Raw genomic sequence first — 26,437 nt, 5'->3', positions numbered from 1 at the left:
TAACGACCGTAAAAGAGATAATAGATGAAAGAAACTGGCTGAACTTCAACCGGAAATACTTACAGCAAAGTAAACTACCATGCTTTTTGAAACGGGAAAAAGAACACTTTCTAGTTTTGTTCTACATTCGAGGAGAAGAACATCGATAGGAAACGCGTCGGTGTTGACTGATATCGGCTTGTAAAAGCGGATCGTTCGCCTGCATATTTTTTCTATGTATTTAGGCGTGCTACGTGCCAAAAATCTCTAACGTCCAAAGACATTGTTTTAAATGTTAGTCCGAGTGTAGCCGATTAAAATGCCAACGACATAGGACACACGCATCATTGAATGTCGGAAAATATTTTATTGATTTGTTTTCAACCAGTTTAGGTAACCATAAAGTTTCTTCGAAAGTTTTGTAAAAAGAGACAAGGAAATACAAGTCACATGTCTTAAAGATCAACGAGTTGCTTCAAGTTGAACTAACAAAGAAGATGAGATTTAACCATTTTTGGATTGAAGCATTTTGCTCATAAGTGTACATAAAAAGCTAGGACGTTGCCCAAACATTATAAGAAATTGAATTTTTGCCTCTATAATAAAACACACATAGAAACTATAGGAAATATCGATTATTTAATTAGTAATTCTATTAACTTGGACTCATTCAACATGTTTTAATAGCATTTTTCCAGTATGGTTGGTTTACCTTTGTCATAAAACACATTTCAACTGTTCCGTGGTTCTTCATTCTTAACAGGGCGTAATTTTATTAAAATTTTCCTGTTTGCACAAATTTTTAGACCCAATATTAACCAAAATACATCTTGTTAAGTAGAATTTCTGAAAGTTTAAAGAAACTATTGTTTTGGAACACCATTGGTACCTCAATAATAGTTTTTGTTTCAAAATGACGCCAGTTTTAAATTTGTTCATTTACTGTCTAATTGGACAATACAGTCTTTTGCCAGAAGCCTCTAGCAGCCATTTTGTATTGCCAGAGGCCTCTGAAACTTTCTTAAGCTTACTATGAATTGTTTTTAACGTGCCAGAGGCCTCTGACAGCCATTTTGAATTGCCAGAGGCCTCTGAAACCTTCTTAAGCTTACTATGAATTGTTTTTAACGTGCCAGAAGCCTCTAGCAGCCATTTTGTATTGCCAGAGGCCTCTGAAACCTTCTTAAACTTACTATGAATTGTTTTTAACGTGCCAGAGGCCTCTGGCAACCATTTTGAATTTCCAGAGGCCTCTGAAACCTTCTGAAGCTTACTATGAATGGTTTTTAACGTGCCAGAGGCCTCTGGCAACCATTTTGAATTTCCAGAGGCCTCTGAAACCTTCTTAAGCTTACTATGAATTGCTTTTAACGTGCCAGAGGCCTCTGGCAGCCATTTTGAATCGCCAGAGGCCTCTGAAACCTTCTTAAGCTTACTATGAATTGTTTTTAACGTGCCAGAAGCCTCTAGCAGCCATTTTGTATTGCCAAAGGCCTCTGAAACCTTCTTAAGCTTACTATGAATTGTTTTTAACGTGCCAGAAGCCTCTAGCAGCCATTTTGTATTGCCAGAGGCCTCTGAAACCTTCTTAAACTTACTATGAATTGTTTTTAACGTGCCAGAGGCCTCTGGCAACCATTTTGAATTTCCAGAGGCCTCTGAAACCTTCTGAAGCTTACTATGAATGGTTTTTAACGTGCCAGAGGCCTCTGGCAACCATTTTGAATTGCCAGAGGCCTCTGAAACCTTCTTCTAGTTTTGGTATTTAACAAATATATTTTTATTCGTCTAGTTGGTGATTTTTTTTGTTTTTTACCTTAGAAAAGTTCAGTTCAGTCTGTATTACCTCTTAAAAGAGCCAGTTATAAGATTTCCCAGTACCAGTCATTTTAAAACTGGAAAACAGAGTCAGTTGACGAGAAAAAATTGTTGAACAATTCTGGAAAGCATTTCTTCTCTAAATTTCACTTTCTTCATTACTTCAACATCAACGTAGATTGTAATCTTATATAAAGTAAAAGATGTAAAAAATGTAAGTAGTCTAAAAAATGTAAAAATATTCCAAAATACTATAGAAGCTCCAAAATGCCTTGCAAAAGCTTACAAAATAGCCTAGAAGCTTTCAAAAGCTTTTAGAACAGCCTCACAGATTCCAAATGCTCTTCAACTAGTCTAGCAGCTCCAAAAAAACCAGAAGCTTTCATATGCTCTTTAAATTGTCCAAAAACCTATCAAATACTCCTCAAATAGTTTAAAAAGATTTTAAAACACTCCAAAATGCTTTCCAAGCAGTCGAAAGCCTTCCAAAACTGTCTAAAAGTTTCCAAATGCTCTTCAACTATTCTAGATGCTTCCAAAAGATATAAAAACAGTCTAAAAGCTTCCAAAAAATTCTAGAACCGTTTAAAGAATTTCCAAATGCCTCTAAAGCATTCCAGAACCTTCAATATGCTTAAACTGTCCAAAAACCTTCCAAATGTTGCTTAAGTCGTTAAATAAGAAGTTAAGTTTTCGAAACAGTCTAAAATCTTCCGTATGCTTCTAAAGCAGTTTAAAAGCTTCAAAAAATTTCTAAGACTTGAAATCAAAAAAAGTAAAAAAAATGCATCTTTGAAAGATTTTTATGCTTTTTTGATGCTATTTTTCAGAATTTTCGTGCTTTTCAATTCGGACTCTGCTAATAACGTTCAGAATAACAAAAGTGGATAAAAAAAAACATTTGAAAATTTAAGATTTTCTGGTTTACCCCAAACCTAGTAATTTACGTCAAGAAATGTATCCTAAACAGAAAACAGCTGATCTGATTCTATTTTTCTGGTTTTTAACAAAATTTTACAAATTTTAAAACTTTTTTTTTTTTAATTTTAAAGTTTATGCAATTTGAATGTAGATTTTTCAAAGTTGCTAAACGTATTGTCAACTGTCAATTCTTGAAAAGTTCTGCAGTATTGCCAAATTGACATTTTCCTCGTTAGCGAGCAGATTTTTGCCAAATTTTTTGCAAAACAGATTTTTTGACAAAATTTTATTTAGAACTGTATTTCTATAATGTTGCCTAAGTAACCAGGGGCAATGACCACCAAACTGCTCTTTTTTGAAAATGAATTTTTGATTGGCTGAATTTTTCCAACGATGCCAAATTTTACTGTATTCAAATTGAAATTTGGAACTAGTTTCAATTTAGAATGATGCAGAACGAAATTCAAACTGAATTTAGATACACTGCACGATGTTTTGTCTGAATATTTTGTCTTGATTATTTGATGTCAGTTTTATCTGTAATATGTACAGGGTGACCAATTTTCGTTGGTTTAATGGCGTACAGAGCAAACGGTAATAGAAACAAAGGTGTTACTGGCTAGATTTTCGAGTTTGGTGTGCTGGTCCAATCAGAATTGGGCTGTTATCATTTTGTTTCGGATATACAAAGAATTTGTAAAAATTCGACTTTTTCTGATATCTCAGCTGTCATTTAAATTAACAAAAAATTGAAAATTGCTACTCATAAGGTTTTTGGCGCAGGCAAGATGCAATTCTACAACAAAGATGAAGAAGAAGACAATTATTCTTTTACATTATTACACCATCTCATGTTTTGGCTTTCCTACAAAAAAACAACATTATTCATTTGTTTAAAAGCAACTTAGAAGCACTTTGTGGCAACGTAATTAAATTATGATTACTTACAGTAACTGGTGCGGTATGAGCAACCTCTGGTGTTGGAATCTTCCTAACAATTCCGGGCGAGGAACTCAAGCTTTCGGTGCCCTGTCTCCTCCAAGGAATCTGACCGCTGAAACCAAACAAACAGATATTCAGACCCTTCGCTTTAGCACCACGAGTAATTAAGGTTTCCCAGCCCTATTAAGTTTCAATCCTCGTTCTCGTATATAAGTTTCGCAAGTTAACGTAAATTATGCCTCGAAGTTTTCTATACGCCCCGAGGTTGACACCCTCTCCCGCTGATCTAATTTTAGTTTTCTCGTCTCGTTAAAATCAGCGAAGCCTCTTAGATAAATTGAAATTTCTGGGTCAAGGGGGTGTAGAATTTGACAAAAGTTATACATGATTTGATTAACGGGTTTCTGTTTTTAGGTTTTTGTGTACCAGACGGGAAAATTCTGAACGGTTCATTTGGAAATTTGTGGCCGAAGCTTTTAGGATTACTCTGTAAGGTTCAGTAAACTTGACATTCCCTTTTTGTACAATTCACCTTTTAACCTTCACAGCAACAGCCTGCTTAAACATTATTTACCATCTTTCAAACATGACAAGTAATCAGTCAAGTAGGTTATTCTGTTTGTATATAAAGTGATTGATTGCAAAAATTAAATTACGCAATAGTTACAAGCTAAAAAAATGATAGTATATAAATGGGACAAGTGCAAATATCATCCACTTATTTGCATGGCAACAAACAGGGAATTCACGCTTTTGTCCCTGGAATGATTAATGTTCTATAAGCCTCCATTATTCACTTATGCCAGCTCATCGTCATGTTTTCCAGCCGTGATGTGTCACTTTGATAGAGTAATTCGCTACAAGTGCATCAAAAGGGCGTTTGAACTACAATTTTCCATTGTTTTTAGCCCACACAGGAGATGACTACTTCGTGTTTTTTTTCCGTGGTAGCTCGTAAAACTAAATTAATCCATAAAGAAAGAGTTAGGCGCCAAGTAATTTACGGGATTATTTTTATTTTTGTGCTCCAGATTAACTTGCATGCACCTGAATATTTAGCACCACTATATTAGGTAGATATACTACGTGATTGTGTAAATGTATGAGGGCTAGGAATTTTTTAATTTTAACCGTTTGATAAATAATATACATATTCAGATTGCAAAAACGGACATTTATATAGGGTGTACCAAATTCGATTGGAAGCAGATCTTGGAATCTGTAAAATGGCCAAAAAGCAACGGTCTTATTTCTGAAAACTTCAACGTCTTAACTAGATTTCCAATTATTTTGGATCAAAGCGAACGGTGCCAAAAAATTTGCTTTGAATTTTGGCATAATCAAAAAAGGCTAAACTTTGACAGTAAATCCGTGAATTTTTACTAAAAGAATGATCACTGCAATGTTGCCAAACGGTTACTAATCCAAGAAACTAAGAATCAATTCATCAAACAGTAGAGGCTGATGGCTAAAGGACTTTTCATAGAGTTTATAGGGAAATTTATACAAAAATAAGATGACGCAACAATGCAATGAGACATGATTAAAATAAAAAAATTTGGCAACAGTGTCTAGAAATCACAAGTTGTCTTTTAGAGGCCAGTCTCATCCACAAAAACGATTTTCTTAATGGTCTTTTTAAAAAGCTTTTTTAGACATATTTCTAGGTTATAAACCGTCATCAAGAGCTACAAAATTTGTTTCAAGAGGTTTAAATCACTTTTTCCAATATCTATTTGTATTTTTTGGTACTTATTTTCACGAAATTTAAATGGTTTATGATATTTCTTAAAGAGGACATTCAACAGGTTATTTGTTCAGAATTTTGTTTTACGTTTTAAATACCTTGTAAGGTTAGACTAACCATTATAACACCTTAACTAAAACAAACTGCCAGTAAAAAAAACAATTTAATCTAGGAAAAGAAGTAAATTGGGTTAATAGGGGAATCTAATTGGTAAAGCTAATTTTGTCGAAATTGCCATTAACTAAAGTTAGCTCGCCCTTGTTCCAGAACGATGGAGGGCGATTTGCCCTTGCTTTGTCGATTGACCTTTCTTTCGGTTATTTTTACCAGACAGTTTGTTTTTGATTGAGTGACAATGTAATCCTTTTTATTTTCACTAATTTCTACATTAAACGTCAAAGAATATTTGTCTGAACATCAAGGTAAAAGTGAATCCAGAGTTTGTTTTACACTTACACAGAATGCTACGATTTGAAAGGAGCATGAAAACTTTTTGCACTAGACTGTTTTCTTTGGAGTTATGTCAACAAAATGTGTTTTTTTATATTGGGTGTATCAAAACACTGCTTTTCGTAGAAGTGCAAATGACAGTTGTCCACCTAAAACTTGTTAGACCTAAAGCTCGAAATGGACTTAATACGCACTAAATTTTAACTGGTCAACGATTGGTGGCGACAAGTAAACCACCATAACGCATTCATTAAAGCAAACTGGTCGTAACAAGACAATTAGGACGGCAAGAGAATGTTGCGTTAGAGCGTTAATAGGGACAACCGACCCTAAATCCAATAACAATTTTCATTAAAACTACCATTATAATGTACCTACTGAAGATCGTGTTTGTTTCAACAGTTTGCTCTTGTTATTCAAGTTGTTTCATACGTTACAAAACTGTACAGAAAGAAATAAGTAAGACCAAAAGTAAAAAAACATTTGAGATGGATTTTATTGTTGTTTGGCAGAGTGACATACGAGTTTTACTATTATAGCTATAAACAGAATTACCAAAATAACCTAAGTTTCTATGACCTTTTTATAATTAACTGGTAAAAAATTGCAAAGCTGCAAATTCATTTAAGCACTTTTTAATTTAAACTTTTCAGGGGGTACAAACGAAAAATTCAAACAGTCCTGAAACAAGGCAAACTAATTTAATTTGAAATACCAAAGTGATAGTTTTGAACCGATTTGAGTTAGTCGTTTAGCATTTTTTCAGTTAGACCACACGAAAAGTTTTTGGACTAATTTGATTCTAAAAATTAGTGTTTAAGACTAATATCGTAGCATTTAATGCCACAATTGTTTACTTTCATCAATCAAGAGTCTGAAACTTAACTTTTATTATAAAAAATTGTTTGAAATTCGATTTTTCAGTCTTAAAGAAAAGTGAAGCGTCTAGAAGTCAATTTAATACTGACAAAGCGTGAAATGGCATGTTTAAACCTATGGAAAATGCAAAAATAGTTTTTTAAGTCTCCTATGTCAAAAACTTGGTGAAGGTAATCCTAAAACTCGATTTTCCTAGCTGAAAGCAGTTTTAAAGCCCTAAAAATAGTCCAGAAAATCAAAAGCAAACTAAACCAACCTGATAAGTTAGTCTTCAAGTCAATTTTTATGAATCTAATGTCAATATCCTGTATTTAAGACTATTTTCAAGACTAAAATATTGAAATGTATTTTCAATCTATGAAAACTTACTTCAAATGGAAATTTTAAGCTTTTGATGTCACTTTTCATTGGTTTAGAGTTACTTTTTGGTGTCCAAGTCCATTTTCAAGGTTGAAATGTGTGAATTTGTAGTAAAAAATTGTAGATAAAGTAGTTTTTCATGACTACAACCTAATTTTTACTACTAAAGTTTTTCAACTTATCTGAAAACTATAACGACTGACTACAAAGACAGTTTTTAAGCCTTTCAAGACAATTTTCAGAGTTTCCAAGTCAATTGCCAAGGCTAAAATCTTTCAATTTGTGAAAACTGGTCAAAAGACAATTTTGAAGCCTCTCAAGTCAATTTTCACCGTTTCAAAGTAAACTTACTGGTTTCTAAGTCAATTTTCAAAACTAAAGTCTTTATCAGAATTTTATAAGAGGTACTTATTTTGTCAAATTGGACAAGTAAAGTAAAAAAAACTAAATTTTTTGAAAAATATCCAGTGACGTAAAGAATCAATCCATCTTTCTGTATCTACGCTACTGGAGAATTTTGGCAAACGCCATTCATAATAAGTATTAATTTCATAAGTGCTACAACGGTTTGACAGTTATGACAAAAAACACAAAAATTTGAAGGACTGTATTTTTCTTAGGAAGCATTTTTCAGGAAAATGACATAATGCATGTCAACTTATTTTTTAATGGGCCATGCAATGGTGAATTATTGACATTTAAAACTGGACCACCCTGTACATTCCCTAGTAAAATTACGGTGGTATGTCATATCCACAAAGTTGCCAATGTAATTAGAAATACTTATTGAAAAAATGTATTACTTTTAGGAATCAAATTGACAAAAAACGATATTTATTCCTTCAGACAGTGTTTTAATGTTTTTTCCTTTCTACGATATGTTGACATATTTTCGAAGATTACAAACTGAAAAAATAACGCAAATAACACACATATTTAATGCGAAAAATTTGATTTTTTCAGTACTTTTCAGAAAAACTACTTTACTTGACAAGTTTACATTGAGATAATGTTAAAACAGCTCAAGTCAAGCTACTTCAAAATCAAATCAAACAGTAAATCTTCAATTCCAAATCAAATCTTTTTTTAATTTTTGGTTATGTATTTCACTAAAATAACAACCGTCGTTATTAAAATTGTAGAGAGTTTTTATAAAATTCAGCTTGGCAAGTTACAGGATGAAACGAAAACAAAACACTGAAAAAAAAGTTACTTTCCAAGTTCTAGAAGAAACAGGTAGGGATTTAAATTGAAAACTTTATTGCCAAAACTTCAAAAATTCAATGTTCAAACTTAAGAAATTTTGAAATTATTAAATCATAGATATTTTACTTTAAAGAATGAATACACAAGTGAACTTTGTTTACAAAATTTAGATAAGATCGAAGCTGCATTTCGAGATGAAGATGCACCTAAAATGTTATATTAGTTTATTAATTAATTCCATGATTATTAATTATTACTTACAATTAACTCGTTTTGTTATTTAATTTTATCAATTCAAAGGCAATAAAATTATTACACACAGTTAAAATTTGTTGACATGTCAACACTTACGTTTACTATAGACACTATATAGGGTGGTTAGAAAAGGAATTCAAGAGCTACAAATTGATATATTGAATCATCCTGTAAGTATCATAATAACCGAGTTAGAGGCTGTTGAGGTAAAAACTGTCAAATTCAGTGAAATTTGTTTTGTCTTTAGTAAACAGGGTAAAACGTAATAGGGTGGTTTTTGATAAAAAGTAAGTAATAAATGTTTCTGATCGATCATGTAAAAAAATCAGCACCACATAAGTTTTCTAAGCCAGATTAGGTTAAGTTAGGACTTATGGTGGAACGAAAATAATACAGTACGGTTCTGATACTTGCTTGAATAGAAATGGCTTTGTACCTCAGTTTTGCTATATTTTTATATTGCTGTCTTTCTGTGTTGTTGTTATTCATGAGTACAATTTTGACATTGCTTGCTTTCTTTCTGTCTCTCTTCCAAAATTCAACTATTCCACTGCATATCTTTGCAAACGTTGACTAAAACATAGAACCGTAAATCAGCTTCAGTTAAATTCATTTCTAAGTGGAATTCAAATAATCAAATTGATTATTGCAACGTCTTTTCCAATAATAGTCTGATAAGAGTGTAGTTTAAATTGGTTTGCTAACGGTTATTAACGCAAAATAGCTCGTTAACGTCAATAAAAAAGCACATAAAACCTGCTTATAGTCGCTTTTATGTCCTTCAGTATTCTTCTTGATCATAAAACACCCTCTAATAAATAAAAGTCCTAAAAAGGTTGTCGTAAAACAAACAGGATTGATCTTTTAGTAGAGTGTTTCCTAAAATACTACTACACTTGAGTCCGTTTAGACGTGGCCTTTTGATTGGGATTAAAATTTTACAATCTCGAACATCGAAAAGTCAATAACTTCAACTGAAATAGCTCTTTGTTTTGCCTTTGGTTACTGTATTCAGTCACAGAAGGTCACGACCTTTGTAGCCCCTAACCTTACAGCTACATAGCAACAGTTAGCCACTCACTTCTTTTTTTACTTTACTAACTGAAAAATTTAAAAATAAACGACATGTAGGACTTACATAGATAAACTAGCCAGGAAATCCACTAAGAGTTCATTGCGAAATAGCATACTACCCGGAAACTCGAACAGACACATCTGATAGCCAACTCGCGACGTTATTATTGTCCATTTGTGTACTGTTTTCAATAAACAACTAACTAAAGTAAGCAAGATAGCGCGTTGAACCCAGGAAATTCAGTCAAATGTCTGACTATCCGAAGGAAAACAACCACGCGGTTAACGGCCGCCATTGTCCTCGGCGAAGCCTCGGAAAATCAATATTTTCCACCCCTCTGGATGGGAAATAAGTCGGACACAGTGTTGCCGTTACCGATTGTCTGGTGATTTGGGGAGAAAATTTGCCAAAAAACAATATGAACACAAACTTAAATTGAACTGTCTTTGATACTATACAGAGTGAGCAAGAAGTAATCTATTGAGAACTTGAAATTGATATAAGGAACAGCCACAGGTTATTTTTTTTAAATTGTCACTTTACTTAAATATTTTGTCATAAAACTATACAGTAAAGTGATCAAAAAACAATCCAACGGCTTTAAACTTGATCTAAAAAATCACACTGTAGTAGTCAAGAAATCGCACTTTTTTTCTCCTAAAAGTGATATGACTGTGACAGGTCAGGTGCAAAATGTCACAGTCATATTAAAACTTGGCTCCCTTAAATATGTCGGTGCAATTGGTTTTAAGTATTTTATAATTGTTAAGTTACACATACAGGGTGGTCCAGTTTTCAGTGTGTCAATAATTCACCATTAGTCAATCAAAAAATAAGTTGACTTGCATTATGTCATTTTTTCTGAAAAACGTTTCCTAAGATACAGCCCACCAAATTTCAATTTAAAAAATCGTTTTATAGTGTAAAACTGAACATTCAAGACTTGAAGTGAGAGTCCAAATTTGTACTGAATAGTCTAAAAACTTGCTATTAACTACTAGGAATAGTCTCATAATTCGTTTTCTCAGACTGCCTTCCCGGTAAAAACTAAAAACAGTCCGGAAATCAAGACAAAGATTGTATTGTACATGAAACTAATTTTTTGCTACTAAAAATAATCTAAAAGTTGATTTTTAAGGCTAGAACTAACTTTACTAGGACTATAGAGAGTCCAAAAGTCTATTTTCAGGACTTTAATTGGTGTACAACTCAATTTTCTGAAACAAGACTAGAAGTAAATTAAATTTTCGGAGTATTTTATTTCTCAAGACTAATATCGTAGCATTTGGTACCAAATTTTTTTACTTTTATTACTGAAGAAACTTGACTTTTGGAAATAGTCTTAAACTCGATTTTTCAGTCTTAAAAAGCACTAAAAACAGTCTGAATTTCTTAGAGATGCTACAATTTATTGCACCTATGAGTGTAGAAGTCAATTTAATAGTGAAGAAGCTTGAAATGACATTTTCAAGACTATGGACAGTGTCCAAACTGGCTTTTAGGCCTGATAAGTCAAAAGATAGTATTAAAGCATCTTAAAGCACTAAAAACACTCTAGATTTTTAAGAAATACTTGAATTTTTAGCACTGAGGTGTCTAGAAGTCGATTTAATAGTAAGAAAGCTTAGAGAATGTAAAAATAGTTTTTTTAAGTTTGCTATGTCAATAACTTCGATTTTCCAAGCTGAAAGCAGTTTTGAAACACTAAAAATAGTCCAGAATTCTAAGAAAATGAAAAGCAAAGTAAAAGGTACGAAAAAGTTAGTTTTCAAGACAATGGTTATGAATCTAATTTCAATGTCCTGTATCTAAGACTATTTTCAAGACTAAAATATCGAAAATCGATTTGTATTAAAACTGGTTACAAACAATTTTTAAGCTTCTGAAATAAATTTTTATCTTTTCTGAATCAATTTTCGCAACTAAAGAATTTCAGTTTATTTGGAAACTATGAAAACTGGCTACAATAAAATTTTTTAGGCTTCTTAAGTCAATTTTTCGTTTCCAAGACAATTTTTAAGTTGGGTTGGGTTAGTTTTGGGTCTTTGAACGTAATAACTGAATTATCTCGTAAACGAAAGTTTCAAATTAGAATTGTATAAGAGATAATTAATTTTTCATCGTGAACAATAAATTTAAAAAAAACTGTAATTTTTGAAAAATATCCAAACACGTAGAAAATAAGACAAAAACATGAAAACCATCTTCCTGTATCTACGCTTCTGGAGAATTTTGGCAAACGTCATTCATAATGAGTATTAATTTCTAGAGTGCTTGTTCCAAATTTGATCCAACGGTCTGACAGTTATGACAAAAAAAAACGTTTTTTTAAAGTGAAATTTGAAGAACTGTATTTTCCTTAGGAAGCCTTTTTCAGAAAAATGGCACAATGTATGTTAACTTATTTTTTGATGGGTTATCGAATTATTGACATTTAAAACTGGACCACCCTGTAGAGCAGTCAAACAAAGGTGAACATAATGACATAAAAAAGACAAATTATCAAAAAAACCGAAACATAAGCTGTCAAACTGGCAGAAGTTTTTCAATAACATCACTTTAATTTCCCAATTTTTTCAGTTAAATTTAGGAGCAAATAACCGAATTTAGCAGCTGTTTGGAAAACAACTAAAATGGAAACTCTATTATAAAAACAGCTTTTCTTCAAATTTGTTAAAACAACGAATACCTGGCTAGGATAGTATACAGAATGATAAAAAAAAAATATCAAAATACTCTTATCATCAAATTATAAGCTGTCAATGAGAACCTTTTCGACTTACCAGTTCTGACAGAAATGACAGCCAAAAATGGCCGATTCTCTTTGTTTTGATTGACAGATTTCATTTCACTAGAAAAGTATTAAATTAAACGTATACTTTAAAGTTTGGCTATAAAAAACTGTACAGGGTGATGAAAAGATGATACAAAAGCTTTATATTGGTAAAAATATACAGGGTCATTAAAAGTTCAAATTATTAAAAACTGGTATAAAAAAACGCTGAAAATACCCAATTTACAACTGAAATCAGAAAAAAAAATTAGTTGAATCTACAATCTTTGTTGAAACAGTCTACAGAGTGACCAAAAAACTTACTAGTGGCGTTGTTGTCATCATGACTTTACGTTTCTTCCAACAGTTTTACTTTATACGTACTTAATTATAGGAAGAACCAGAAAAGTGAACGTAAACGTCAAATGCAACATGAATAAAACTTCAAATTAACAATACTTATGTTACGTTAATTAGTTTACGTTCCAAGGGCTGAAAGAAGATTACGCACGCGAACAAAGTTTGAGTAATTAGTCGGTAACGTATTACGCACGGTTTCACTGGGTGGTAAAACGTTATGGTATAATCCACTCAAAGTAATTTTTGAGTGGAAAAGTTTAAACAACAAGTGTGGTTCGTTTGTTTTGTCAATGACGACGGGCTTTTCTGAAGCTTTAGCGCCCGTTATTTTGGGATACGAGGCGGAAAAATGATTGAAAGTCTTAGGGCGTAAAATCATTGTTTCCGCCATGAAAACCTAGGCGGTTTATTTGTCGGTTTTTACATAAATAGGTACAATAAACTATTATAAAGATTGTCAAAGCTCTGTTCAGTATTCTCTGGATGACCCTGTATATTAAACTCTACGGGGGTTCTCACAAACATTTTTTCTTAATAATTTAAATCATCTTTTTACTGTTCTAATTTCTTCTAGCTGTAATGACAAAAAATTTAGAGTTTTTGTCTGGTTTGAACCTTCAAATTAGTGTTAATGAGTATCTCCAAAACCGCAAGAGTAATTATGGACAAGAAAATGTATTTAATTTTCACCTAAGCTAATTTTCATGGAAAATAAATCATGGGGACATAATGAGACAACCGCAATAATAAATCGTATTATTGATAAGTGACCCCCCGCAATGATTAATGAGCGTAATACGTTGCAGTTTTCAAGCTCAATTTATCTTACTTAACCCCGGTTTAGACAAGCGGAGTTTTATCCTTTTTTTTTTGGTGTTGTGCGTTATTCGCAAAACTTTGGTTTCTGCTCGGTCTGACCGTTACGCTTTCGAGCAAACACACTAATCCCTCTGAAATTTCGAAATTTCTCATCATGTGGTGTATGTTTTACTGCCTCTGAAATAGACGTTTGTTGCTCATTACGGTTAAGTTGTTGGTATTTCGGATAAAAGCTAGGCCCCGGCGAAATTACCATAGAAATCGCTCTCCCTTTAAATTTTGCGAAAGCAGAGATTTTAAAAGGAAATTGTAAATAATGGGTTTTCAACGGGTAAAATGTAAATTAAGCGACTTATGGTACTTTCATGAATTTACACGCTAGGAAAAGTTTATTTACAGTGGTGTCAGTGCGACATTATTATGGTATACACACTGCATGAAAACAAGTTGTTTACGCTTTAGTACACACTGAACCGTTTTATTATGGCATATTGTTATAAGATAGAGAGAGAAGTTGCATGTTGGACTGCATTGTTGTCGCAAAATGGGACGTTTACGGCCAATTTCGGTCTGCTCGAGAGCGGACAATACCACGATAAAGTAATCCCTATTCTGTTGCACCGAAAGATAAGGCGACTTTAAGGTTTCCGTCCAAATAGACTTTTAATAAGGGATTATCGACGGAAATAACGAAAAGTTGCATTGATTTAGTTTTCATAACTCAGAAGACTATGATTGTCACTTATTTTTACGTTTTTTACGCTCGTGATAATTTCATTTTGTAAGTAAAGTCACAGATACACACTTTATAGTAAATACTACTCTGTTTAATTATTTCAAAACAAGAACTCCGAGTGTTATCAAAATTGCACTAAAAGGGAATGGTTATTTAAGGGCTTAAGTTAATCCGGAATATTACGAAATAACTTTCTGTGAGCGTAGGCAAAGCAAAACCGCTAATTTAATTAAAATATCATTCATATGACTTAGATATTCTTCAATTACAGGTACTTTGACACATCTGCAGTAATTTGATATGATCTAAAGATAAAACAATCGAAGATAGAGGTAGATCAGCTATTTTTGAAAATTAATTTTAGCTTTCCAAAGGTTTTTCTCTTTTATTAGGAATCATTTGACATTTATCATTATTATGATGATGACATTATTTATTATGATCTCTTCTTTGAGATTGTTGCAGTCCACTAGAAAGGACCCTAAATATATTTTTTTAAATTTTTATTGAATAAATTTTAAAGAAACCATAAAAAAGTAAACACAACAGTTATTGTGATAAGATGAGACAAATATTAATAGCTATCACGTGACTATGTTGAACAAACGGCATTTACGTGTCACATGATAAATGTTGAAATAGAATAAGGGCAAAAACAACTCTTCCAATAAAAAAGCCCTTGTGTATAGGAATTTCAAATCCACGTTATAGAATTTATTGGAATGGTACAGGGTGCTTCATTAATTAAGTAAATATCAGAGTAGCAATTTATATCTTTTCATGTGAAGAAATTGTGCAAAATTGGTACAAAATCATAATTTCGTTATTTGTACAGGGTGGTCCAGTTTTAAATGTCAATAATTCACTATTCCATAGCCCATTAAAAAATAAGTTGACATGCATTATGTCATTTTCCTGAAAAATGCTTCCTAAGAAAAATACAGTCCTTCAAATTTCAATTTAAAAAATCGTTTTTTTGTCAAAAATAAATAAATTTGGAACAAGCACTTATAAAATTAGTACTTATTCTGAATGACGTTTGCCAAAATTTACCAGTAGCGTAGATACAGGAAGATGGATTTCATTTTTAAAAAAATTCAGTTTTTTTTTTACTTTACTTGTCCAATTTGACAAAATAAGTACCTCTTATAAAACTCTGATTTGAAGCTTCGTTTACGAGATAATTGAGTTATTACGTTCAAAGACCCAAAATCAACCCAACTTAACTTAAAAATGATCTTAAAAACCGTGAAAAATTACTTAAGAAGCTTAAAACATGTCTTTTTAGCCAGTTTTCATAGTTTTCAGACAAATTGAAAGACTTTAGTTTTGAAAATTGACATAGAAACCAGTAAGTTTACTTTGAAGGTGAAAATTGACTTAAAAGGCTTAAAAATTGTCTTTTGACCAGTTTTCACAAATTGAAAGATTTTAGCCTTGGCAATTGGAATCTGTGAAAATTGACTTTAGAGGCTTAAAAACTTTGTAGTCAGTCGTTATAGTTTTCAGATAAGTTGAAAAACTTTAGTAGTAAAAATTAGGTTGTAGTCATGAAAAACTACTTTATCTACAATTTTTTACTACAAATTCACACATTTCAACTTTGAAAATGGACTTGGACACCAAAAAGTAACTCTAAACCAATGAAAAGTGACATCAAAAGCTTAAAATTTCCATTTGAAGTAAGTTTTCATAGATTGAAAATACATTTCAATATTTTAGTCTTGAAAATAGTCTTAAATACAGGATATTGACATTAGATTCATAAAAATTGACTTGAAGACTAACTTTTCAGGTTTGTTTATTGCTTTTCATTTTCTTAGAACTCTGGACTATTTGTAGGGCTTTGAAACTGCTTTCAGCTAGGAAAATCGAGTTTTAGGGTTATCTTCACCAAGTTTTTGACATAGGAGCCTTAAAAAACTATTTTTACATTTTCCATAGGTTTAAACATGCCATTTCACGCTTTGTCAGTATTAAATTGACTTGAAGAGAAGACGCTTCACTTTGCTTTAAGACTGAAAAATCGAATTTTAAACAATTTTTTCTAGTAAAAGTTATGTTTCAGACTCTTTATTGATGAAAGTAAACAATTTTGGCATTAAATGCTACGTTATTAGTCTTAAACACTAATTTTTAGAATTAAATTAGTCCAGAAATTCGGACTGTTACCAGTGTTTAATTAAATAAAAAAAAATAAATTCCTGATTTTTGACTATTTTCAGTGTCAAAAGTTAACTTGTAAACCTCATAGATGACCAGATTTGAATCCTTTTCAAGCATTTTAAAGTAAAAAATACAATAACCCAAGTAGACATTTTTGTCAATTTTGAATAATATCCAGTGAGCGTAGAAAATAAAGACTATCCCCCTATATCGACGCATTTAAAAAATTTTGGTCTGTGTCTTCCTTAGGAAGCGTTCTTCAGGAAAATGACATAATGCATGTCAACTTATTTTTTGATTGGCTATCCATTGGTGAATTATTGACATTTAAAACTGGACCACCCTGTATATTGTATAATAATCAAATTGTTTTTTTTTAAGATTTGACAACCATTTTCCGGGCTTGTTACTCAGTAAGTCCAGGTTCCAGTATTCACAAAAACTTTAAAGAAAATTAATGTAAATTATTGAGTTAATACTAATTCAACCTTAGTAAAACCTTTGGAGCAACAATACATAGGATATAAGATTTTTTTAAGTCAAAAGACTTACCTTGGTAAGTAAGGTCCGTTGCCGGTAAGAAACGATTTCGGTAAAGACATGGAGCGTTGCTGCGACACCAATTGACATGATGGGACATCGTGCATGGGGGCGCTGCCCGGACGGGACAAAATCGTCCGGTCTTTGTCGGGGGTGGACGTCCTGGAGTTTCTGCGAGACGACATTTTCGAGGTGCTCAGCCACGCTTCGCTCCCCGAAGATGAGCTCGACTTGGGGGACTTTCGGTCGGTTACCTAAACAAATGTGCAGTGCAGTGCATCGGCCGATATACGAGAGCTAGGTTTTTGCATATACACACCATATTTGAATTTTAAATTAATTTCAGCGGAAGAAACGTGGATCAGAGTGGCAGATGTGCAAATATACGACAAGAAGAGCGGGGGAAGGAGAACGTGTCAAACGTGCTTATTGCACGGCACATATTAATTACCACTATGAAAACGTTTAGTTAATCATGACAGTGCTTAATAAGCGTATTTACAGAGGATCTTCTAACCTTAGTGTATGTGTGTAATAGTAAAATGGCTTCAGTATAATTTTCTAATTGAACTTTGTACATTTATGTTTAAACAGCGTACCACAAGTTGATTTTGTCATTTGAAGTTTTGACAAAAGTTGTTTTTTAGTTTATGTAAAACTTATTCTAATTTCAACGAAAAATTTCATTACAATATCAGTTGATTTCATACCATATCCGACCTTACGTACCGGGGGTGATGATCTACTATATCTAGGAAACTAAAAGCTATAGTTTTCAAAAATTATTATACAGAAGGTGCACAAAATTCTGCATTTTACCAAAGTATGTTGTTTGAAAAGTTAAAATGTATGTATCATGGTAGAACGAACTTTTGTGAGTTCTCCATTCATTCACATAAATTTGTGACACCCTGTATGTATATTTGGTCATTTTTCCCAAACGTGATTTAAATACAGAGTGATTCAAGTGAATAAATATTAGGGTCAGGTTTTACATCCAAAAACAAAGTTTTATTAAACGTAGGTTCGAAAAAATTACTTTTTTGAAATACAGGATGTTGAAAGAAAATGGATTATGCGTAATAATAATTTTACAGTATTGTTTAATCAACATATTTTAATGCGGTTTGGACTGACATTGGGCTTGGTTTATTGGCTTTTTACTGATGTGAAAAAAACTTCTACTTTAATGCACTCTAACTGCCTTATACAGGGTGTGCAAAAAAGTGAAAAAAATTTTCAAGTCTCCAATTGACCAATATTTTTTTTGGTTTTGTTTTAACGTATGGAAGTGTTATTTAGGTCAATATCTCGGGACGTTTTATGTTCAACATTGTCTGTTACATAATCTCAGTATTTTACAGGAAAAGCCCCATATTGAGTAAAACCTTACAGGGTGTCCAGCGACAATGAAACTTGAAATTGTTTACCAAGTTATTCTTCCACTTTAACTGCCTCTAAACACCCTGTATAGTTCTATCGGTCAAGGGAGTTGACTTAAAATTATGCAACACATAATATGGGACCTACACGTAACTTAAAATGACAGTTACTAAACTATGACCTTAGAAGCCCAAAAAACACTAAAGAACAATTGGGGATTACTTAAAAATTTCACTTTTTTGCACCCATTTCTCTTCCACCCTGTATAGTACAGTAGCAGTGCATTTAAGTCAGAGTTTTTTCCATCAACCAAAAGCCAATAAATTAAGCTCAATGATAGTCCAAACCGCATGACAATCTGTCGTTTCGTTTAGATATGGCAAGGTTTTAAAATGGTGCGCAGTTAATTTTTTGACAACTTTGGAAAATACGTCGTAGAACTAATAATGTAGAGCAAAATAAGTAAACTATCCTTATAATTTAAAAAAATGTCAGTAACTCGAATTTTGTTCATTATTTTTTGTACCACACGGTCCTCAATTATTATCACCCTGTATATGGTCAAGTGACTACCGTTTATTAGTAAATATTTATAAAGTTAAGTCAACACCAACTCAAAACTACTTTATCCAATTATTATTGATACAAGTGTGCAAATTGGAGATTAACTCAACATAGCACAACAAAGACACAATCACACATACATATCACATAAAAACGACCTCAAAGATAACGCGTCCTGTAATTTTTTAATGTTACGTAACAACGACACATAACACACATAAGACTACGAACAAGAAGGAAAACACTTTCTAACTAATAGAGAGAGAGAGAGAGACGTCGGAAAGTATGGTAAATGAGTTTTCCGGTCCGAGGGGGGAGGGGTTTACGTGATGAAACTACTGGGGGAGACAAAGTTTTTCTCTACACAAACAGTCCTGGAATGTTCGTAGTAATAGAGTGAAAGGAATTTTCTTTTACTCCCATAATCCGGTTGTGTATAATGGAAAGTTGTTTTTTCCGGTTGATTTAACAGGGCACCGGATTTTTGGGAGTAACAAACAAGCATTCGCCATATGTAACAAGTGGTGCATTACGGGATTTACAAATTATGTGAGTTCGATGTAAGTTATTAATTAATACAGCCAAGTTGTTAAGAATGTTAGAAAATTCCCACTTCTAATCACTTTACTTAATAAATTATTTGAAAATTGATAAGCACTTCTTGGCTGTATTAATTAAAAATGATGTTCATGGTGGTCATTCAAATAATGAGTCGATGGAGCGTGCTAGAGCCATATGACAAAAAAACCAAGGAAAACAAACAACACTCGGGTATATCTGGGTCTAGCATCTCACCTGACCATCAGTATCAGAAAGTTTGAATAGTGTGTAGGTGGTCGAAGAAGGGATGACGTAGGTATTAACTTCTAGGGCATACTCGGATATCCGAAACATTGGCCGAGGTTATTCCTCATTTTCAATAAGTTCTGTGACAGAACCGAATTTTGTCTATTTAATTTGCCCTTGCGCTCGTTTTGTTCGTACTTCAGCCGGTACCAGTCGTTAGGAAACTGTAAAGTGCAAAATCAATTTTCTTTCATATTCAAAAACGCGTCCAGTAAGTTCAATAGTAATAAACTCTTTTTGCCAGCGAGTACAGAGAATTAAACATACGAAAACCACTCTTTGCTCAAGTAATTGCAGAATTTCAACACTGCAAAGTATTGAATTAAGTTTATTTCTAGACAAAAAAAAGCTGGAATAAAGTAATTTGGCACTCAGTTCGGAGTGCTGCTGACACAAAACTTATTTATTAGGCAAACGTTGCTGCCGAGTCCTGCTGAAATGAAAAGCAGGGCTTTTGGGACCACTGCAAGGTGTATTATTTATTTTAGCACATTTATTTAGTTTCAGAACGGAATGAAAACTTGATTGGAAAATGTCCACCCGAGATGGTTTAACTTCAATTTCCTATTTAGAGTCTTTTGGGATAATAAAGAAATAAAGTGAAGAAGTTTTCGTGATTTATCAAAGTAGATTTTTTCAACTTGAAACCAAGTAATAGATGTTTAATTTCTCTTAAAAAGTTGGTAAAAACTACCCACTTTTCTGGGCTACCCTGTATATATAAAAATGAGTTTGTCAAATAGGCCTTTAAAAAAACACTCTAAAAATGTTATCATTACCATTAATCAGGTTACACAAATAACACTAGAAACATAAATCCACTAATAAAATCTGCATAAAAACACTCTTCAGGGCCCAAAAACAATATTACTACAATAAATCACAATGACTATAAATAAGTAATTATTGTTTTCATTAGCCCAAAACCGCGTATCGACTAATCGTAAAATACAAATAACATAAAATAATTATCGTACTAAATGTTGAACATTCTCGTATTTGCCCTTTCGTTATTATATTTTATTTAACTTGCGGTCAAATTGTATTATCCATATTCAATTTTGTTAATAATGGATAATTCGATATTTTTCAAGTGGAAACTTTTTTAACACTGTTCCATAAGAACGACGATGTTGCCAACTTTGTTGTGTTTAGAAACGTTGTACAAACTGGAAACACAGCCTCTGAAGGACTAAGTAAACTAGCTAAATAAACGATATTATTATTAAAAAAAAAAAACACTTCAAAAACCTTTCAGTCATTTAATCAAAAGAAATTTGATCAAAATTGAAAACTAAAAATTATCAAAATAATTGATAATGGTATGAAGAGAGAACATTGTAAACGAATGCTCGAAAAGAGGATGACAAAAAGGTTTATAACTGATGCTTGATTTTCTATGGATAATTTTGACAAATTTGTGTATTTTGGTGATAGACATTTTTCAGATAAGCGTTTTCTAAAATGAGAAATTTTCAGATTGTCAGAATTGGAGAGAACCAAATAGTCCGTGGCAGTTTTTTCTGCGTTTTGGTGAGACCCCAGAGAGTGATTAAGAGAAATTTGAATGTGCTGCATTTGTAAAAATATATTTTAGAAAAAATTAATGCGTTATGTTTTCTACTTCCGCAGAACTTTTTATAGAGCACTTTGAATAATCTTGTACCCTTTTAGTAACACGTGAAGGTTAGTCCGGCTTTGTATAAAAACTTTTACACAAACGCATTACTGAATACCTACAGACGGAAATTCTGCGAAAGTTACCTGGGCAAAGAGTTTTTCCGAAATCGCTCGAAAGCTTTAAAAATCCAATTTCCGGCTTTAAAAATTTTGCGTAACGTGGGCAAATCTAAAAGAAGAATCCTAAATAATAACGAAAAAATTACGCGACTAGAGCCAACCCTATTATGAAAATTGCGAGAAAAAACAAACTAGGAAACGAGGAAATGGGTTAGGCACGTTCCACTACTTGATCGATAAGTCAGTTTACCGGAATTTCCGTGGATCCGTTCCGTCTCACGCTGCTGCCTGTTGCGGGCATCCTTCGGCATTCTTGCGGCTTTCTGCTTCTGTTTTCCATCATGTCTGAACGTCTTTTGAATTGATCCTGGCTTTTCTTTTCCACCACAGTCGAAACGGACCTAAAAAAATGTTAGATCACAATACGACGAAAATAGCCGTCATCAATGTGTGTCAATAGACGTATGCTGCAAACATCATTTAGAATGTGAAAAGAAAAAGAAAAAAATGATTATGAAGGTTATTCCAGTTTATCAGTTTAATTGCTCGTTTTTCCTATTTTTGTCTATTAAATCGATTCAGAGAGATTCGAAGCGAATGTTTAGACCACTAACCCAAGAGTGGTCATGAGTAAAACAAACAGCTCCTACAGGTGAGAAAAGAACCATTTGGTATACAGAGGGGTCCAAGACAACCAAAAGTACAGGTTCGGGAATAAACCTAGGACAATTTGTATGCAATCCCTGTGAACAACACAAACCTTAAATGGGACTGGTTAATTTGAATTGCTATTACGGATGTTATACAGGGTGATTAAAATAAAAAGTTTAGGCTACAATCTGGCGAAAAAAACCACCTTGTAACTGTTAAAATAACTGAGTTGCGACTTGTCCAAGCGAATAGAGCACAATTTGGACAGTTTTGACGTAATCACTCTAAAACTTGAGAAAACGCTGGTTAATTCTTATTGGTCTTCTGGATGTTTTACAGGGTGATTAAAATAGAAAGTTTAGGCTACAAACTGGTGAAAAAAACCACCTTGTAACTGTTAAAATAACTAAGTTGCGACTTGTCCAAGCGAATAGAGCACAATTTGGACAGTTTTAACGTAATCACTCTAGAACTTGAGAAAACGCTGGTTAATTCTTATTGGTATTATGGATGTTAAACAGGGTGATTAAAATATAAAGTTTAGGCTACAATCTGGCGAAAAAAAAACACCTTGTAACTGTTAAAATAACTGAGTTGCGACTTGTGCAAGTGAGTAAAGCACAATTTGGACAGTTTTGACGTAATCACTCTAGAACTTGAGAAAACGCTGGTTAATTCTTATTGGTATTACAGATGTTTTACAGGGTGATTAAAATAGAAAGTTTAGGCTACAAACTGGTGAAAAAAAACACCCTGTAACTGTTAAAATTACCGAACTAAGGTTTGTCAAAGTGAGAATTGTAAAATTGAATATTTTGACAGGTAGGAAGTTTAGTGAGCTCAATTGATTTTTACTATGTTTTTTTTTTTTTCATTAATTTTTCTGTAATTCACAGTAAAAAATGACTCATAGCACTACTATTTCAGAACATATCAAATTTTTAGTTAACGCTGTTATACAAGGTCCAAGACAACCAAAAGTACAGGTTCGGGGATAAACCTAGGACAATTTGTATGCAATCACTGTGAACAACACAAACCTTAAATGGCGCTGGTTAATTTGAATTGCTATTACGGATGTTATACAGGGTGATTAAAATAAAAAGTTTAGGCTACAATCTGGCGAAAAAAACCACCTTGTAACTGTTAAAATAACTGAGTTGCGACTTGTCCAAGTGAGTAAAGCACAATTTGGACAGTTTTGACGTAATCACTCTAGAACTTGAGAAAACGCTGGTTAATTCTTATTGGTATTACAGATGTTTTACAGGGTGATTAAAACAGAAAGTTTAGTCTACAAACTGGCGAAAAAAAACACCCTGTAACTGTTAAAATTACCGAACTAAGGTTTGTCAAAGTGAGAATTGTAAAATTGAATATTTAGACAGTTAGGAAGTTTAGTGAGCTCAATTGATTTTTACTGTTTTTTTTTTTCATTATTTTTTCTGTAATTCACAGTAAAAAATGACTCATAGCACTACTATTTCAGAACATATCAAATTTTTAGTTAACGCTGTTATACAAGGTCCAAGACAACCAAAAGTACAGGTTCGGGGATAAACCTAGGACAATTTGTATGCAATCCCTGTGAACAACACAACCTTAGATGGCGCTGGTTAATTTGAATTGCTATTACGGATGTTATACAGGGTGATTAAAATAAAAAGTTTAGGCTACAATCTGGCGAAAAAAACCACCTTGTAACTGTTAAAATAACTGAGTTGCGACTTGTCCAAGTGAGTAAAGCACAATTTGGACAGTTTTGACGTAATCACTCTAGAACTTGAGAAAACGCTGGTTAATTCTTATTGGTATTACAGATGTTTTACAGGGTGATTAAAACAGAAAGTTTAGGCTACAAACTGGCGAAAAAAAAACACCCTGTAACTGTTAAAATTACCGAACTAAGGTTTGTCAAAGTGAGAATTGTAAAATTGAATATTTTGACAGTTAGGAAGTTTAGTGAGCTCAATTGATTTTTACTGTTTTTTTTTTCATTATTTTTTCTGTAATTCACAGTAAAAAATGACTCATAGCACTACTATTTCAGAACATATCAAATTTTTAGTTAACGCTGATATACAAGGTCCAAGACAACCAAAAGTACAGGTTCGGGGATAAACCTAGGACAATTTGTATGCAATCCCTGTGAACAACACAACCTTAGATGGCGCTGGTTAATTTGAATTGCTATTACGGATGTTATACAGGGTGATTAAAATAAAAAGTTTAGGCTACAATCTGGCGAAAAGAAACACCTTGTAACTGTTAAAATAACTGAGTTGCGACTTGTCCAAGCGAATAGAGCACAATTTGGACAGTTTTGACGTAATCACTATAAAACTTGAGAAAACGCTGGTTAATTCTTATTGGTCTTCTGGATGTTTTACAGGGTGATTAAAATAGAAAGTTTAGGCTACAAACTGGTGAAAAAAACCACCTTGTAACTGTTAAAATAATTAAGTTGCGGCTTGTCCAAGCGAATAGAGCACAATTTGGACAGTTTTAACGTAATCACTCTAGAACTTGAGAAAACGCTGGTTAATTCTTATTGGTATTATGGATGTTTTACAGGGTGATTAAAATAGAAAGTTTAGGCTACAAACTGGTGAAAAAAAACACCCTGTAACTGTTAAAATAACCGAACTATGGTTGGTCCAAATGTGGATTGTAAAATTGAATATTTGGACAGTTAGGAAGTTTAGTGAGCTCAATGGATTTTTACTATTAAATTTTTTGCAATTCACAGTAAAAAATGACTCAATAGCACTAAATATTTCAGAACATATCAAATTTTTAGTGTAAACGTATTCCAGGCAAAAATAACAGCAATAAAACTCCCTGCGCAGTTAACGCTGTTATACAAAGACACCAAAACAACGAGTGAAATGCAATTGCAGACCTTCGAGCCAAGAAGGGAGCAAGAGATAATCTGTTATGGTAAATATCTCGCCAACAACAAAATTTCGGAACAAAAATTGGCAAAAACCAAGTTTCCCAAATACAATACATATTCACATTCTTAGTTGGTCACCCGGTATTCAGACCCACAGTTTTCAAGATCTCCATCTACACCATAAACTATACACCATGTATGATAAATTTTACAAGCAAAAACATACCTACTTTAATAAATCATTAATACTTACCTCCCAGAATCGGTAGTGTTAAGACTTTCCGAAGATCGCTGGTGTGTGGGATAACTTTGGGAGGATCTCATCACAAACGCCGGTTCTCTGCTCAGATTCTCGCGATGGGCGCAATGAGGCCAGAAGTCGCACGTTTCAGGGTTGCAGGGCCCTTTGCCCTCGAAACTGTCCTTTGAACCGTCGAAGGTTTTGCTGGAGGGCAAACTAGGGCTGGTCGCGCCCCTCAATAGCACCCTTTGTCGGTCGTTTCGATTGTTGCCAACATAGTACACTGTTAGCTCGTTTTTCAACGTCGGCTTGTTCGATTCTTTGTTTTTTTCCTCCAATGATATGTTGTTGTTGTTGTATCTATTCAAACAACAATACACTTGTTTTAATTTACCATTTATCCATCAATAAAAAAACTAGAATTGAACATATCTAACCTGTGCATTAACAGTGCCTGAGCAGCAGCTCTAGATCTATTTCCATACAAGAACCCAGTTACAACCTCCGCCTCTCGAAGAAGTTCCTCTTCGTGCAACTCCACCTTAGGAGACACTGAAGACGAGTACCGGTCACTGGGTAATGGATAAGGTGGTCGTTCCGGACCTGCTGCATAATCAGGAGGTTGAGGTGACAGCTTTTGGAACGTTGGAGGTTGTCTTTCGGGCAGTTGCAGGCTCCTAGAGCGTCGCACTCTGGTTAAAGTGTCTTCTTGGATTTGTTTTGGTGTTCTCTGAACATTTCTACGGATCACTGTGGGATGTTGAGGTGTGGGAGGGGATCTGGACAAGAATTCGTTACTGCTCGAAGATGATGAAGCTGGTGATGGTTTGGTATCCGAGCCGGCTGGTGATCGTCTGGGTTGATTTCTGTAATTTTTTTTAGTTTGTTTCTGTTATACTGTTAAATGTTGCCGATTTTAGAGAGGAAAGCTTGTTTCAAAAATTTTTCTGTTTACTAATAGACTGTCAAGAAATAAAATAGACCTAAATATTTAGAAACTTTTTATTTAACGTTTTTTTTTCTCTAAAATCATACCTAAGAAACTTAAGGGGGTAGTCAAAATTCAATACATCAACTTGTACTTAGAATA

The 26,437-nt window shown here is 33.2% G+C and overlaps 1 protein-coding gene across 2 annotated transcripts in view; it reads right to left on the bottom strand.

The window, feature by feature from the left end:
* RhoGEF3 (Rho guanine nucleotide exchange factor 3) overlaps positions 1-26,437 on the bottom strand; it is a 164,561-nt gene that overhangs the window by 72,005 nt on the left and 66,119 nt on the right. For both annotated transcript variants that reach the window (XM_081995654.1, XM_081995655.1), the window contains 5 exons: positions 25,785-26,213; positions 25,360-25,707; positions 21,810-21,960; positions 17,039-17,280; positions 3,667-3,772 (listed from right to left, as the gene is read on the bottom strand). In XM_081995654.1, coding sequence (XP_081851780.1) covers positions 3,667-3,772; positions 17,039-17,280; positions 21,810-21,960; positions 25,360-25,707; positions 25,785-26,213 — 1,276 coding nt within the window. The remainder of the gene's footprint in view (positions 1-3,666; positions 3,773-17,038; positions 17,281-21,809; positions 21,961-25,359; positions 25,708-25,784; positions 26,214-26,437) is intronic.

The sequence above is a fragment of the Ips typographus genome, linkage group LG1 (assembly GCF_016097725.1).
Source record: "Ips typographus isolate SLU linkage group LG1, UJ_Ityp_2.0, whole genome shotgun sequence".
Classification (NCBI taxonomy): Eukaryota; Metazoa; Arthropoda; class Insecta; order Coleoptera; family Curculionidae; genus Ips; species Ips typographus.
This window is presented reverse-complemented; position numbering and strand designations above follow the sequence as displayed.